Here is a 16,922-nt window from a genome sequence, read left to right as displayed (position 1 = left end):
AGGAGCTGAAGGTTTTCCCAGGACAACTCGGGCATGCCCGCGCCCCGTTGATTTCCCCGGATGGGGCTATGAGGTGGGGGGGGGGGGAGTGTGGGGAGCGCGGGGGGCGTGGCTTTGAGAGAGAGGCGGGCCGAGACGGAGCGTGAGGCGTGGCTAGGACCACGGTGTGGGCGGGGTCATGGAGGTGGGCTGTGGCCGGTCGGGGCCAGAGGTTGGTGGCGAGGGCGGTACGTGGTGACGTATGATTGTGACCCAGCCGTACAGGGGCGCGACCAAGAAGGGTGGGTGCTGGAGGGGCCGGAGGGGCGTGGCAAAGCACGAGGGGGCGTGGCCGTGATGGCCGGGTGCGCGGACAGCTACCGAGAGCACACAGCGTGGCTAGCGATCTGGAAAACGCGCAGGTAAGAATGCGAGGAGAACCGGAGTGCGGGAGTGCGGGTGGAAGCGAAACGCAGCGACCCGAGGAGGGGCGGGAACCCCCCACGACTGTTTGCTCTGCACCGGCCCCGGATCTGGGACAGCTGCTAGTGTGCGAGATGTCCAGGGTCTCTGCAGCACGTCCTAGGAGGCCTGGGGTGGGGAGACAGTCGAAACCACCCCCAGCACCCCAGTCTTCTCCCTCCGCCGTGAGGTCACCAGGTGGCTGCACCCCATTGGGAAGCTTTGTACTTGAAGGGAGAACAGCTGTCCTAGGGACCTAGTGGGAAGCGGGGAGGAGCCTTCCTTTGGGAGGGGCGTTGCCGGCTGTGCTTCGATGGAAATGGTAACTCAGGAAAGTGCGCAGGGCCGGTTGTGGCTCCAGAGGCCAGGGCAGCACGAGAGGGCTGACCTGTGCCAGGGACTGTGTGCAGAGTGTCAACCCACCCCCTGTCACCGCGCTGTTAGGTGGAGAAGTCTCAACCTTCTCCACGATTTCCTTTGTGCCCTGCCCCAGAGCTTGAGGAGAAGAAGCTACAAAATGCCAACCTTGCAGGTGGCTGTGACTCTGCCATTCGCTGTGATTTCCCACTCCCCTGAGGCAGGTGATGGCTTCTTAGTATTCATCTCAGTGCCCTTCCCTCTCATGTAGTTTTGCTGGGGAAGTCTGAGAAAGGCAGGGACATCACAAAGATGTGTCCACCTTCAGTGATGGGACTTGGTCCTCTCGGCCACGGACCAAACACGGTGTTGCTTCTGTTTCCCCTTCTTCCTTGCCTGACCATCTGACCACCTTTCCTCTGCTAATTGAAAACCATGCTAGACTTCATGCTAAACCTAGAGGTTTAGGGCCATGGTTTTATGGGACATTCCAATTAATTGACCTAATAACACGTTAAGTACTTCTGTTCTACCTTCTGTCGTTGTTATTAAGTGCCTCGAGTCCGTACCAACTCATAGCGACCCTGAATAGGGTTTCCGAGGAGCGGCTGGTGTGTTTGAACCACCAACCTTGTGGTTCTAACCTACCTTTTGGTCCAGTGCTTTATCCTACAGCAGGACTCCGTTCTACCTACTAATTCCTTGCATAATACCAAGGGTCTTTAAAGCTAGCAAGTGGACATCCAAGGCACAAACATTTCTCTGTCTGAAGCAAACGAGGGCGAAGGAGAATCAGAAATCAGAGGAGGAAATAGGAATGTGTGTTAATGGCTTCCATGAGCAACTAACTGCCTCTTTTGCCAAAAGACCAAAAGAACTGGATGGTGCCCAGTTACCAGTACTGAACCTTTGGATCCAAAATTTCATAAAAGGATCATGATCAAAGGGGGAGGGCAAGTTGTAGAACAGAATTTCAGTTTCTTCTGGATGCTAGACTATCCGGATCCATGGAGGGTGGAAGAACCCCTGAAACTATTGTACTGAGATCATCTTTACACCTTAAACAAAAAAGATCCCCTGAAGGCATATTGACACGGAACAGTTGTTTAGCTTAACTAGTAAAAAAAAATGTCTGCCTTGAGCATTAAGCTTTTTAAAGAACTCTATATGGAGCCCTGGTATGGTGCTGTAGGATAAGCACTGAACCATTAATCGCAAGGTTGGTGGTTCAAACCCAGCAGCCATTCCTTGGAAACCCTATATAGGGTCACTATGAGTCACAACCAACTCAACAGCACATAACAACAGCAACAATATGGAGCTCTGGTGACACTGTAGGATAAACACTGTATTGCTAACTGCAAAGTTGGCAGTTCAGAACCACCAGCCACTCTGTGGGAGAAAAAGATGAGACTTTCTGTTCCTATAAGGATGTACTGCCTCAGAAACCCTATGTAGGCTTGTTATAAATTGGGGTCAACTCAATGGCAGTGGGTTTGTTTTTTGTTTTTGTTTCTTTAAGGGGATCAAAGTAACAACAGCAACCCAAAAGATAGGAACATTAGGGGGCAGTGACTTTATGGTAATGAAGCAAGGGAGAGTGAAAATGGTTGTACAGTTCGAAGAATGCAAGGTGTGTCATAAATGGTCCATGTTGAAACTGTTGAATTGCTGTATGTTTAGCTGTGTGTATTCTCAACAACAACAAAATAATAGTTGGGGATGGGGAAGCTATGCTGGAAGATAGACAGGGTACTCAAGTTTCTATGGTGAGAGAGGGGAGTGAGTGTGTGAGCCCCTGCCCTGAGCTGCCCTCAGATCATCCCTCAAAGCATTTACTGATGACACCCTGAAGCCAGAGATCCAAGGAAACAAAGTGCTCTTACTCCTCCCACCTGGGACCTGGTCAAGAGCAGCCCTGTCCTCCGATATGTTGCAAATGGAAAACCTGTCCACTTTCTAGGGCTTTCCTCGTTTACTCAGAATTTTTTTTTTTTATTACTATGGTGAAAAATCAAGGAGCATCAAAATATTCATGGAACAATTTCATTATCTTTTCATTTCATTTTTCCATGAACTTTTTGAAGCCCCCTTGTATGCACAACAAAACATTTGCCAGTTCAACAGTGTGTAGAATTCCACATGAATAATTTAGTGACAGAGTCCTGGTGTGGCACTGTAGGACAAGCACTGGACTGCTAACCACAAGGTCGACAGTTCAAACCCATCAGCTGCTCCTCGGAAATCCTATACAGGGTCACTGTGAGTCAGAACAGACTTGACGGCACTTAACAACAACAATTCAGGGACATTGATTCCTTCTTTGTGTTGTGCAACCTTTATAACTGCCCATTTCCAAATTTCCCACTACAATTAGTATGAACTCAACACCCCAAATGCAAAAACTCCCGCTTTCCCTTCTTCCTCTACCCACTGCTATAGAGTCAATTGCAAGTCATAGCGACCCCTCTAAGACAGGGTAGAATTGCTCCCTAAGGTTTCCAAAGCTGTAACTCTGTATAGGAGCAGACTTTCTCATCTTCTTGTAAGAAGTGACTGGTGGCTTTGAACCAGCAACTTGTGGTTAGCAACCCACCATACTACCAGGGCTCCTTTGCTAGCCCTGGTAACCATAAAGCATCTTTGAATCATCTATATTTGCCTACTGCATAGAAGTGAGATCCTACAGTGTTTATCCTTCGGCACTTGACTTCGCTCAGCATAATGTTTTCAAGGTTCATCCTTGCTGTAGCATGCTTGGTATTGTTAAGTGCCATCGAGTTGGTTCCGATTCATAGTGACCCTTTATAGAGTTTCCGAGGAGCAGTTGGTAGGTTTGAACCACCAACCTTCTGGTTATCAGGCCAGTGGTCATCCTACAGTGCCACACCAGGCATCCCTGTAGCATGCAGCCGGACTTTATTTCTCTTTATGGCTGAGTATCAGATTGTTTTAAAGTCAGTAGCCAGGCAAGAATTCACCAAAAGATCCACAGCAGCCCGGGCCCGTCCTCTGTGCCTGTGCACACCTGCCCTCTCCCCCACAGAGCCAGGCAGAAGGCCCACGCGCTCCCAGGTGGGACACAGTAAAGGGTCAGTAAACTGACCAGGACCAAGACTATGATGGAACCCTCGAGGAAAGAGGAAACCACGTCTCCTGTCTTGGGCTGCACTGGGCCAATGCATTGAACAGAGTAGTTGTTAGGAATTTCTTGTGAAACATTTGGCAACCCCAGAGTGGGCTCATGCTCTCAGGGAAAAAGTGGGTGAGAGGAAGACAATCTGAGCTTTCTTGGGGAAACAGGAAAATGTAACCTCTAATTGTGCTTTCAGGGGATTGCAAGAGGCGGGCTTCCTTTCGAAATCAGGAGGTGAAGAAACAAAGAGGCAATCTGGTGAGAATCGAGGAGGGGTATTTCAGTGTAATTGTAACCTTTACTTATATTTTTGTCGTTGTTGTCTATATTACGTAAGTGTAAATGGTTTAATCTGGCAGAGTTCAAATGACTAGGGATTTAATAAAGACATAGTGTGAGTGATTCTTTGAGGGCTTTTAGAAGCTTTTCTCTCTGTCACACATTTCTAAATGTGAAAAGTAGCACATAAGGGTCGTGCTAGTAAGACCCAAGGACACACAGCACATCCATGATCAGTAGTAGCTAAGAGCAGATCTCAGAAAGCTCCACTCACCGGTGGCCGGTCTACCCCAGCTTCCATCTTTATGGACAGACTTCAGTACAGGCTGATCGTCTGAAGTTTGTCATTATGTGTGATGGTTAAACATTACTTGTGGTTTCGCAGGCTTGGTTTATGAGGCCAGTGTGGAAGTTTAAATAACCGTCTTTCAATAAATCATTACTTTAAAGCAGCCTTCAAACTGGCCAACAAAGTACAATCAGAACAGACCTGAATTTTTAAAATTGGGGTGACCTAGACCACTACCTGTAATGGGGAAATTAGGGGCGGAGGCCTCAGAATGGGAGACTTGGAAGAGGTGTGGTGAGCTCTTCCAGGCCCCTGATGTGGGAGATTGGATTCCTGGCAGGACGATGCAGAACCACATGTGTTTAAAGTGGCACAATTGCCACCATCTTTGAGCCGAGCACCACTGTTTCCCACTCAACTCAAAATCCCATGAACAAAAGATCTGGTTGTTATACAACAAGCATTGTTTTAAAGAGGGGGAGTAATTTTCTAGATGGGCTTTGACCCACAAATTTTCCTCTTTTGGTTATCCTTCCACTTCCCCAAAATTCTAAAAATTTGTGTTTGTTCTGGCTTCACTTCCTTGGCCATGACTGAACCGGGACGAACTGGGTTCGAAGCTCTGCTTTTAAGAGCTTTGATTGACCTTAAGCAACAATGCTCAATCTTATGGACTAACACCCCATCTCTGAAGTGTCTATGGGTTTTGTGTCTTAGTGTATAAGTTCATATAGTTTCTAAAACCTGAGCCCACTGATGACTTACAATTACTGAGTGTGTTTGCCAAGATCAACATTATTTTATATATTTGAAATCTTGTTCTAAAACTTCATGTAGTGAATGATGCTTTACTCATAGATAATTATAAATAACAGTATACAACAGTTACATTTGGATTCCATGTTAGCTATTTTTTTCTATGTGCCTATACTTCAAAATATAACATATTAACATAAGCTAAGGGGATATCTTTGTCAATGGTGCAACATAGTTTATAAAGACAATTGAGTGAATGGTGAGTGTTTTGGGGGGTAGAATCAGCCCAGGGCTGATCCCTATGAGGAGGAGGTCAGATATGCCTGCACCCTCCAACCAATTCTGACACCAGCCAACCCTCCATGGCCTTCTACTTCTTTGCTAGGTCTGATCATTCAGTGCGGTGGCCACACAGAACTCCCAGACAATACTTACAATTACGGGGTTGAGTAGGGAAGTTGACAGTATACAAATTCAGGATCAGAAATGCTCAAGAGACAACAGCTCTCTGGGCAGGAGAATCTCTTCTCAGCCATAGCTGCAAGCTTGTCTCTTTCTTGCCCTCAGTCCCTCAACTATGCAGCGCCTTGACCTCTGCCCTACTCAGCCAACATGACTGATCTCTGTCAGCACTGCTGATAAATGCCGAAAGGGCACACCACTCTCCCATACATCTCAACCCAAAGGCACTCAGCTCTAGACCATGGGGCAACAGACTCAGTTCCTTAGAAGTGAGAGGGCTCAGAACTATGGCGCTTACAACTGGAACCTCAGAAATTATAACCAGCAGTTCAGAAGTGAGGAATCCCAAGTAGGGATTCCCATGCTTTTGGCTGGCATCCCAATGAGGTACAAAGAAACTCCGAATTTGTAGTCAACGGGTCAGAAGTTAGGGCACCCCGGAGGACTCCCATGCCTGTAGGATTAGAGGGAAAGCCTCAATTTATAGGCAATGCATCAGAAGTTGGAGTCCTGGTGTTGCGCTGTGAGTTAATGTGCTGAACTGCAAAGTTGGTTTGAACAGCAAGGTCAGCAGTTCAAGCTCCTTGGAAACCCTTTACAGGGTCACTATGGGTCAGAACTGACTCGACAGCACTTAACAACAACAACATCAGAAGTGAGTGTGCCATGTGGACTCCCAAACTTGTGGCTGGTGTCTGACTATGTGGCAATCTGGAGAAAGAAGACAGGGTCCTTTTAACTTGTGAGATCTGACACAGCCCTAAGTGACAAGGGGCATAAAAGGCTGCATGGGCAGTGCGTGTCAGAACTGAAGAGAGAAGGCAAAAGTGGGGATTTGATTTCTGTGGAGTATCATCCTTGAATCTTGCCAACTAGGTTGTAAGCAAAAAGGGAATTTTTTTCCCCTTCTTTACCCGCCTCCTCTTGACACTTAGCACATGGGTCTTGGGATAGTTTATTGAATAAACCCAAAGTTCCTTTCATTCCAACCCCAGTTCGCTCTGGCCTAGGCCTGTTGTGTGTCCTTACCATCCCTATGGTTTCCACTATCCTTCCACTTTGTCCCCCAATTCCAATTGTAAGGCCACCGCACCTGAAAGCTAAGCAACTCTGCCCTCCGTGTCCAATGTGCTGTTACTGTGCCCAGCCTTGATTAAGAAGTCTGTGTTTAAACAGCTTTTCCAGGTAGATTGCGTGCTGGTGGGAGTTGGGACAGGGTGGGAGGTGGGGAAAGTGGGGACAGCCTGTCCATTGTCTCTTTCCACCAGCTCAGGGCCTTGCCCGAGAGAATCATTTACTGCGTCACTTCAGAACCGGAAGTCCACTCAAAGGAAGCACAGCATGAAGGCAAGAGTTGTCCCAAGTCTTTAGCAGTTTTAGAAACTTCATTTTAGTATCAAATGAATTTCCTCAGAGGAAATCCTGGCCAATTACAGTTCCTTGGTGGCATTGGCTTAAAAAGAAAAAAGAAATACATTAAGAGTCATCCAATATAGAGCTCAGTTTATTGGTGGTTAACAGGGCCAGGCAAAGAACAAAACCAAACTCTGCCATTGAGTGAATTCGGACTCATAGTGACCCTGCATAAGGTTTTCGAGGCTGTAAATCTTTTCTCGTGTGGGTTTGAACCACTGACCTTGAGGTTAGCAGCCCAGATCTTGAGGTTAGCGCCACCAGATCTCCTAACAGGGCCAGAAAGGAGAGGGAGCTGGTGATGACAAATGTGGCAGCAGGCAGTGAGGAGTTTCATTCATGTACATGTAAAAAATGGAAGGGGTTTTTGTTAGACGTATTTTGCCACACTTAAAAATATATTTTGAAGAAGGAAAAGATGACTGTCCAACAACAACAAAATAAAGACATTTCAAAGAAGAGGGATAAGAGGGAGGGGAAAAAAAAAAAAAAAAAAAAGGAACCCTTTCTCCACTGCTTTCTATTGTCTTCATTTAGCATTTAAGTCCAAAGTTCTTGTCATTTACATTTTAGGAAGGTCATTCTGAATCTGAGTAACTCGTGTTTATATCCTATTTGGAAGCTGTCTCGGACCTCACCCTACTTGAAATTACAGAAAAAGCCAGTTTAGTGCTTAGTCTTGCTGGCCAATTCTCCCCTGCTCCTCTGGTCTGGACTCTCTGGTATACATCCAATCTTGATCTAGAACATTTCCACTCCTTTAATCTTTTGACTCAGTTTAACAACAATGATAAATTAGAGCGTTTCCTGCTGACCACAGTCTTACAAGTTAGACTCAAGCATCACATTGGATTGAGGGATCAAAGCTGGGTTCTGAGTGGTGGCTCAGGGCATAAGTGTGTAGGGCCAGTGGTTCAAACCCACCAGTAGCTCTCTGGAAAAAAGGTAATGGGCTCCTATATCTATTACAGTTTAGGAAACCCCGTAGGGCAGTTCTACTGTGTCATACAGGGTCACTCTGCGTGACTGAGAGTCAGGATCAACTCGATAACACCTAAAAACAGTAAAAATCATACGTTAGGAGAAAGCCTGTTGAGTTACTGGGATTTTTTTGCTCTCTATTCTTGAATTTGAAAAAATCAACAGTTTTCAGAATCTGCCAGTAAACTATTTCATATAGTTCATTTTTATGGGGCTGCAATTTCATATAGTTCGTTTTTATGGGGAAGAAACCATGAATTAGGACATTTTCCTATGAAAACGAAAACCGTGGCTAAATTGATAGGATGCCTGGGCTTTGCTTCACAATAATCAGGGACTGAGGCGGGGGGGGGGGGGGGGGGGGGGGGGGGGGGAGGTGTGGCAGCCTACAAATCAATCAGACTTGGCCATGAATTAGTACTTACTGAAGTAGAGTATTAGGCACATAGGTGGTTATTAGACTGTTCTCACGATGTTTGTCTTAGTTTGGGGTTTTCCATAATAAAGTTGAGGGGAAAACCAAAACAGAATCCAGTTCTAAATTGAGGTGACCAGTGGTCTATGACTCCGGGCCCAGTCAGTTATTTCACTGAATAGCTGAATAACTCTTCGCAAAGCCGGTGTTCTTGTCTGGCTCCAGGAACTAGCAGTGTGTCTTAATAATCCTGAGTCAGACTTTTGCATGTTTCAAACACAGTGATTCTCCCTCTGTTCAGACATTTTGAGCATGCACGCGTCCTCCAAAGATATACCTACCAAAATACATACATTTAAACCAAACAAGCCTGGTTGTTATGGATTGAATTGTAACCTCCCCCCACCCCCAAATTAAGTGTCACCTGGCCCATGAATCTTAGTATTATGTCATTTCTCTCCATTTTGTGATCTGATGTAATTTTTCTCTGTGTTCTAAATCCTTACCTCTATGGTGTTAATTAAAGACTCAGGATTAGTGACAGTTATGTTAATGAGGCAGGGGACCCGGTCTCTATGTTGTTGTTGTTGTTATTGTTAAGTGTCAGTCCAGTAGGTTCTGACTCATAGTGACCCTGTATAGAGTTACCGAGGAGCAGCTGGTGGGTATGAACTGCTGACCTTGTGGTTCGCAGTCCAGTGATGTTCCTACAGCACCACACCAGGAGGCCATAGTCTCTATAGTTTTAGGTGTATCTTGAGGCTTGAGTCACTCTCTTTTGAGATATAAAAGAGGTTAGACAAGCAAGCAGAGATAGTGGGAACCTCATGAACACCAAGAAAGAAGAGCTGGAGGGTCTTTGGACCCAAGGTCCCTGTGCTGAGAAGCTCCCAGGTCCAGGGAAAGGTTGATGTCAGGACACATGGAGATCCCCAAGGTATGTCCAGTCCACAGGACATTCCCCCAGAGCCAACAGAGAGCGAAAGCTTTCCCCTTGAGCTGGCACCCGGAATTGGGTCTAATAGCCTCCTAAACTGAGAGAATGAACATATTTGTGTTTGCTAAAAATATCCACTTATAATATTTCTGTTATCACAGCATTAGATGATTAAGTCAGTGATTTTAACTTTGCTTTGAGAAGTCAGATACCTTCTGGGATTGCAGACATATGTGAGGTGTCCCTAGCCTAAAGACCCCAGGTAAGGAGGTGGGAAAACCCAAGATTCAAGCTTCCTGCCAAGCCCCTGGAATAGGGCTGCCATCCTGAATCACACTGGTGGTGGTGGTGTCAAATGGAGTCAGTTCCAACTCCTAGCAACCCTGTATGGGGTTTCCAAGGCTATAAATTTTTACGGGAGCAGAAAGACGCTTCTCTCTCCCACGGAACGGCTGGTAGTTTCGAACTGCTGACCTTGAGATTAGCAGCCTGACTCGTAACCACTACGCTACCAGCGCTCCTTCAAATCATGAAATCAGTCCCTGCAGTGGAACCCATGCAGATCAGGGAAACTGACTCCTGCCCTGCAGTGCTTTCTTTTATAGTCATTGTCTAGGCAGATGTCTTGTTGATTGTCCATGAATGATGTCCTTTATGTGGGCTTGTTCATCTTTGCATCAAAGCACCTAACACAGTATTGGGAGCCAAGTGAACAACACCTGCTCTGATTACCTGGCGGGATTAATCAATCAAGTACAGGCGAAACGAGAGGGCTTCTGGGAAGGAAGAACATCTGTACAAGCCCTGAGTTTGACAGAGCTACAGGACTTGGAAGAAGTGAAGTCCAAGTGTTGAGGGAAGGAGCAGGCTATGGACAGGAGACTGGGAGCTGGGCAGGGCCCGGTCACAGTGTGGGTGTGGCCCTGTGGCTACACATGCTCCTGATTGCTCAAACCAAGCCCCCAACCAGTTGTTTGAATTCTTCCCAAGCTGTGGCGCTGTGGGTTAATGCGCTGGACTGCAAAGTCAGTTTGAACTGCAAGGTCGGAAGTTCAAGCTCACCAGCTGCTCCTTGGAAACGACTTGACAGCACTTCACAACAATAACAACAAACCGCTCATAACTGTTTCACATCTAGAATTGCAGTGATGTGTCATCTAGAAAACTATCATTTCTACACTTGTTTTCAGGAAAAATGGATGGAGCAGTATCAGGGGAGGGAACAGTGGGGCAGCTGTGGTCCAGTTGATCATGGTTTCAGAACACAGCATTGGATTTCAGGAAACGGGAGTGTTGACAGTCTGTGAATGGTGCGAGGTGCGCGTGTGTAAGGGAAGTCACAATGTGTACTCAGTGTGAACCTACCTGTAGATTAAACCAGGGTTACCTTCTCCACTTTCCTGTGTTGGATGGACATCTAAACTACAGTTGGCCATGAGTCACAGATGACAGACAGATTTCAGACCCGCCCATGACAATTTTGGCAGGATGTATCTTGTTTGCTCAGTGTAATCTCAAAGCAGATCCATTGTTTTTACTGAAACTGACTGGAGGGAGCTTAATCTTTGGTTTTTCCTACTGGCTTGACAATTAAGTGGAATTTCTGGAAGTCCATTAAAAAACAAAAAAATTCAGAAACTGTTCTAAACAGCCTTTTCATTCTCGTGCATAAAGAGACAGGGCTCCCTAGACCTCTAATATTTACTAGCCCTGAGGGAAGGCAGAGCATGAGTCAGTCTGCCCAGGCCCTGCCCTCCTCCGAGGTGACCCATGAGTTTGAGAAGCCAGAGTGGATAACTGATTAGTTCTCCTTTGGGGCGCCCTCCCTCTATCCCTCCCTCCCTTCCTCTGGGTGTGTTCTAATAGTCTAAATGTGGTCGTCCTACTTAGAGGTGGCCACAGAATCTGAAGTCTCATTGTTTTCAGCTTTGCCTCCTCTGCTCTTCTGCCACTAGGGTGTTAGGCTCTTGCAAGTTACTTGGAAACTGACCAAGACTGCAAGCCATTGGTGGTGGTGATGACTAGCCTGCGGCGCCTTTGTCAAGTGTTTCCATACACAATGCCCTGGAGAAGAAGCCAGATTCCCAGGCCTGTGCCCAGGCGGCCCTGCAGCCTATATACCTGCACTTACAAAACCCGGAACCGAACCTGTGAGTACACTGCTCGCTGCCTTCTGCCAAAGGGAAAGGCTTGTTTGATAACAATCACTTGCGTGAGAGATTGGCCGGGTGGACGTCATTGGTATTCCTGTCTGTGGTTATAGCGCTTAAGAACTGGGCGACCAACCAGTCATTTCCCTATTTGTCTTTGACAATCAGTGTGGAAAGATCCTGCCTTGACCAATTTTAAAATGTGAAAATGATGCCATGCAGAAGCAGGACCAGCAAGACTCATCCCAACCCTGATAATTTCAAATGCTTTGGAGCCTGTTTTTTATTATGTCTAAGAGGCAGCAATTTTATTCTTATGAAGGTTGAACTACAGGCTGTAAGGTTTTCATGGGAAACCCAACTGTCTGGATATCGTCCATGCAAGCAGTTCAGTACCTTCACACTTGGAATTACTCGGTCCTATTGTTATAAATTGCAGTCAGTTGTAGCTACAAGTGTATGTGCTGCTGCAAACACGGACAAACAAGTGAGTCTGGAAATGGCACCTTTTGGAAACACAGGGAATAAATAAATAGCTGTCATCCGGGGACTCAGGAGATAGCTGGATCATTCTTTTTTGCGAAAGCTGTCCTGTGCACTGTAGGTGTTGAGGAGCACCCATGGCCTCTCCCCCACTAGATCCAGTAGCATCCCACCCCAAGTTATAACAACCCAAAATAATTCCAAAGTGGGAGGACACCGTTGCTCTGATTAAGAACCACCGAGATGATGAGGATTGGGAATTGATAACATGTGGGTTGGTTGGTGGAGCAATGCTTCTGCTATGTGCTGTCGAGTCAGTTCCGACTCATAGTGGCTTTGCATAGAGTTTCTGAGGCTTTAAATCTTTATAGGAGCAGAAAGCCTCATCTTTTCCCTGAAGAGCGGCTGGTGGATTTGAGCTATTGACCTTGCAGTTTGCAGCCGACTTCATCAACTACCACGCTAAATGGCTAAGGATATATTGTAAAGAGGAGTCTGGTAGGATTAGCATGGGACAGCTAACCACAGAGTTGGCAGTTCAAACCCACCAGGTACTATGAATCGGAACTGGCTCGATGGCACCCCACAACAACAAAGAGGAATTTTTCATGTTTCCCCCATTTTTAAAACAATAGTACAAGATTCTCAAATGTTGACTGGCTTCCAGAGTATTCTTTGTGTGGACTCTCTTGATCCCATAAGCACATCAGAAATGGAAGTCATTAATATTGCCAATCTGGTCAAGTCTGAGGGCATGAAGCTACTCTATAAATAGATTTTATTCTAAGTTCATAGTCCTCCAACATTGACTGTGCCCCTCATGAAAAGAAATAGGCACAAGTCATGACAAGTTTCGGTTGCTAGGTGTAACTTCCTAGGGACATGCCCACATCCTAACCCTTTCTGGCTTTTTACTTTGGCACTTTGTGGTCTAAAGCTGAAAATGGAAAACATTAGTCATAATTGTCTGGCTACTAAAGTTGCTTGTTTTCCGGTTCTTTTTTTTTTTTTTTTTTGCCTAAAGTTAAAGATTTAAAATCCAGTATGATTATGTCTTTAGGATCGTGTGCTCCTTTCAATGTTGACCAAAAAAAACCCCAAAAGGAGTGATTTGGGGACTTGGACGCTTCACCTGATTAATTTTCCACATCACATGAAATGTTCTTGTTTTGTAAAGTACTTGGAAAAACAAGGTGACAGTCCCCATTTGAATTTGCTTTTAGCACATGCGCTGTCCTTCATTGCTCTGGGTCACTGATCACATACAGCCCAGGCCCTTCATCTGCTGGAAGTTCACTACTCCAAGAGAAGGTTCAATGTACACTAGTGACCACAATTTCCCCAAGGATGCTAAAGATCAGAAAAGATCACATGGTACAGTCCTAGCTAGTGCCTGCCACACAGTGAGTACTACTCAGTTGGCCACTACGCTGGTACTTCGATTGCTGTTACCATCAGCAGCATCTTTATCATCATCACTGACTCACTCACTGTCTCTTTCAGATTTGTCAGCTGGACATAGTAAATCCAGCAAGCCATCTTTCACTATCCTTCCCCTAGGTCAGGGGTGGGGAACGTCTTTATAAGGCCCACAGAATCATTTGGTCTTACCCTGCCAAGGCAACCTCAATTGCAGCCATCACCTTGTTGTTGTTGTTGTTGATATATGCTGTGGAATCAGTTCAGACTCATAGTGACCCTGTGTAGGGTTTTTGAGGAGCAGCTGGTGAGTTTGTACTGCTGACCTTGTGGGTCACACACAGTCCGTTGCTGATCCTACAGTGCCACACCAGGAGTTAATTAAATGTTTGACCAAAAACAGCAGGCTAATTTTTAAGTTGATACATTTGTATGGCCCACAAATGATATTATAAATTTTAGCAAATTTCTTGGCATAGATGAGTGAAATTAGCAGCTACTATTTTGGGTATTTCCATCTTCACAGAACATTTTATTGTACAGTACTCAGTTATATTATGGAATCCTTGTGTGGTGCTGTGGATTAACGCACTAGACTGCAAGGTTGGTTTGAACTGCAAGGTTGGCAGTTCAAACTCACTAGCCACTCCTCAGAAACCCTATATAGGGTCGCTGTGAGTCGGAACTGACTCGACAGCACTTAATAACAGCTATATTATAACTGAAGGAGCTCTGGTAACGTAGTAGTTATGAATTGGGCTGCTAATCTCACAGTCAGCAGTTTGAAACTACCAGCTGTCCCGTGGGAGAAAGATGAGGCTTTCTGCTCCCGTAAAGATTTACAGTAAGGTCGATTTGAACCACAAGGTCGGTGGTTCAAACTCACCAGCTGCTCCTTGGAAACCCTGTACAGGGTCACTATGAGTTTGAACTGACTCCACGGCATATAACAACAACAGCATATTATAACTGAACTTAGTTAGAAAGGAGTTCTGTTATTTCACTAGTAAATTTTGATGAGCACAGTGAAGTTTGGAGCACAATAGTATTAAAAAGCTTGTTTGCAATCTCTTCAAAAGCACTTCAGTAGCTCCCAGGTTAAGGCAAACTCAGTTTGCCGTAGACTGTCTTTCATTGACATTTGAAGAAGCCTGAGACATAGTGGGTTGGTTTTGAATCCCTTAAGGAGCTCTGGTAGCGTAGTGGTTATGAGTCCGGGCTGCTAACCACAAGGTCAGCAGCTCGAAACTACCAGCCATTCCATGGGAGAAAGATGAGGCGTTCTGCTCTGGTAAAGATTTACAGCCTCAGAAACCCTGTACAGGGTCACTGTGAGTCGGAACCAACTCCATGGCACACTACCTTTGAATCCCTTAGAATTGTTTTAATGGCCTTAGGTGTATTTTCAGCTGCCAGGGGTTCACAAAAGAAACCCTTGTGGGTGCCATGGTTAAATGCTTGGTTGCTAACCAAGTGCTCCATGGTTTCACCCACCAGCTGCTCTACAGCGCCCTAGGAGAAAGATGTAGCGGTCTCCTTCCAGAAAGATTAAACTCACTGTCAATGGGCTCTGACTCATAGCCACCCTGTAGAGAGTAGAACTGCTCTCTAGGGTTTTTGAGACAGTAAATCTTTACAGAAGTAGACTGCCTCATCTTTCTCCTGTGGAGTTGCTGGTGGGTTCAGCCTTTCAGTTAGCAGCCAAGTGCCCAGCTTCTGAGGGTTCCTTGTGGAAGAAATTCTCAAGATGGTCCATCTTCAGAAATAAAGGTTGCATGAGATTGCTAGACCAGACATAGGTTATTGATTCAGACCCAGGGATATTAAGCAAGATGAATTGGAGGAAGGGGAGAAAGAATCCTGTTCTAGGACTAGGAACTTTAAATAAGAATACAGTCAATTAAGACCATGGGCACCATTGGCGTAGATTGTGGAACTGGAGGAGGGGCTTTTTCGAGACAGGGGGATAAAACTGTTTGCGGGCTGACCATGCAGTGCATCTGCCTGTCTACTGGGTTGGGTGCCCAATTTTGCAAAATTGAATAAAGAAAACCTCACTTTCACTACAATGAGTACAGATTGGATTCCTTGAGTGTTTGTCAGTAGCGACAACATTTCTCACACTTGGAAGCCCTATGGAGCGGTTCTACTCTTCTCCTGTAGGGTTGTGATGAGTCCAAGTTGACTTAACGGCAATGGGCTTGCTTGTTTGGGATGATAAGTAGAGTGGCTCTTTTGATGGCCTAGGTTCAGTATCCAAGTGCCTTTTACATCCTGTCTGCTCCGTCAAGGCCACCAGTGATCATCCATGCAGTCTGTCTGCAGATCATGACTGTGCTAAATAAGCCTTAGGCCACAAAGAAAAAGCAAAACAAAACCCCACTACCACTGAGTCCGTTCCGACTCATAGCAACCCTGCATAGGGTTTCCGAGGCTGTCAGTCTTTATGGGAGCAGGAAGGCTCATCTTTCTGCTGTGGAACGAGTGGTAGTTTCGAACTGCTGACCTTGAGGTTAGCAGCCGACTCATAACCACTACGCTACCAGAGCTCCTTATGTGGGCTATAGTAGACTGCAAGGTCGATTTGAACCACAAGGTCGGTGGTTCAAACTCACCAGCTGCTTCTTGGAAATCCTCTACAGGGTCACTATGAGTTGGACTTGATTCAACAGCACTTAACAACAACAGGCCATCCCAAGCCCCTTTCCTGAACCCACAGGAGCTCTGAGAGCAAAATAGTAAACACTTGGTTGCTAAGTGAATGGTTGGCAGTTCAAACCCACCCAATAACTCTCTGGGAGAAAGATTTGGCAATCTCATCCCATAAAGTTTATAGTCTAGAAAACTATGGGGCCATTCGATCATGTCACATTGGGTCGCTATGAGTGCGACTTGACTCAGTGGCATCCAGCAACAGCAACATTCAGTAGATAAAGAGGTGGCTTCAAAGAGTTCATGGGAACATGGAATTAAAAGATAAAGGCATTTTTCCACAAACATTTCTGAAGCTCTTTCATCTAAGGCGAGCCACAAATACAAGCCCCAGAGGTAATTCAAATTTTCTAGGCGCCTTACTTTTAAAAACTTAGAACACACATACTCACAAAACCAGGTGACATTAACTTTAGGGATTTTTTTTATTATTTATTTAACATGATACATTCGACATGTTGTTGTTGTTGTTAAGTGCCATCCAGTCAGTTGCGACTTATAGGGACTCTGTATAGCATTTCCAAGGAGCAGCTGGTGAGTTTGAACCACCGACCTTGTGGTTCAAATCGACCTTACTGTAAATCTTTACGGGAGCAGAAAGCCTCATCTTTCTCCCATGAAACAGCTGGGAGTTTCAAACTGCTGACTGTGAGATTAGCAGCCCAATTCATAACCACTACGTTACCAGAGCT

General features: G+C 45.7%; 1 protein-coding gene across 1 annotated transcript in view; it reads left to right on the top strand.

Moving 5' to 3' along the window:
• The first annotated feature begins 336 nt into the window (after positions 1-336).
• CA5B (carbonic anhydrase VB, mitochondrial) overlaps positions 337-16,922 on the top strand; it is a 48,640-nt gene continuing 32,054 nt past the window's right edge. Inside the window, exons 1-4 of the mRNA XM_006835688.1 lie at positions 337-401; positions 3,845-3,873; positions 4,131-4,192; positions 11,430-11,616. Of these exons, the coding sequence (XP_006835751.1) occupies positions 337-401; positions 3,845-3,873; positions 4,131-4,192; positions 11,430-11,616 (343 nt within the window). The remainder of the gene's footprint in view (positions 402-3,844; positions 3,874-4,130; positions 4,193-11,429; positions 11,617-16,922) is intronic.

This window comes from Chrysochloris asiatica, unplaced genomic scaffold, assembly GCF_000296735.1.
Source record: "Chrysochloris asiatica unplaced genomic scaffold, ChrAsi1.0 scaffold00018, whole genome shotgun sequence".
NCBI lineage: Eukaryota > Metazoa > Chordata > Mammalia > Afrosoricida > Chrysochloridae > Chrysochloris > Chrysochloris asiatica.
This window is presented reverse-complemented; position numbering and strand designations above follow the sequence as displayed.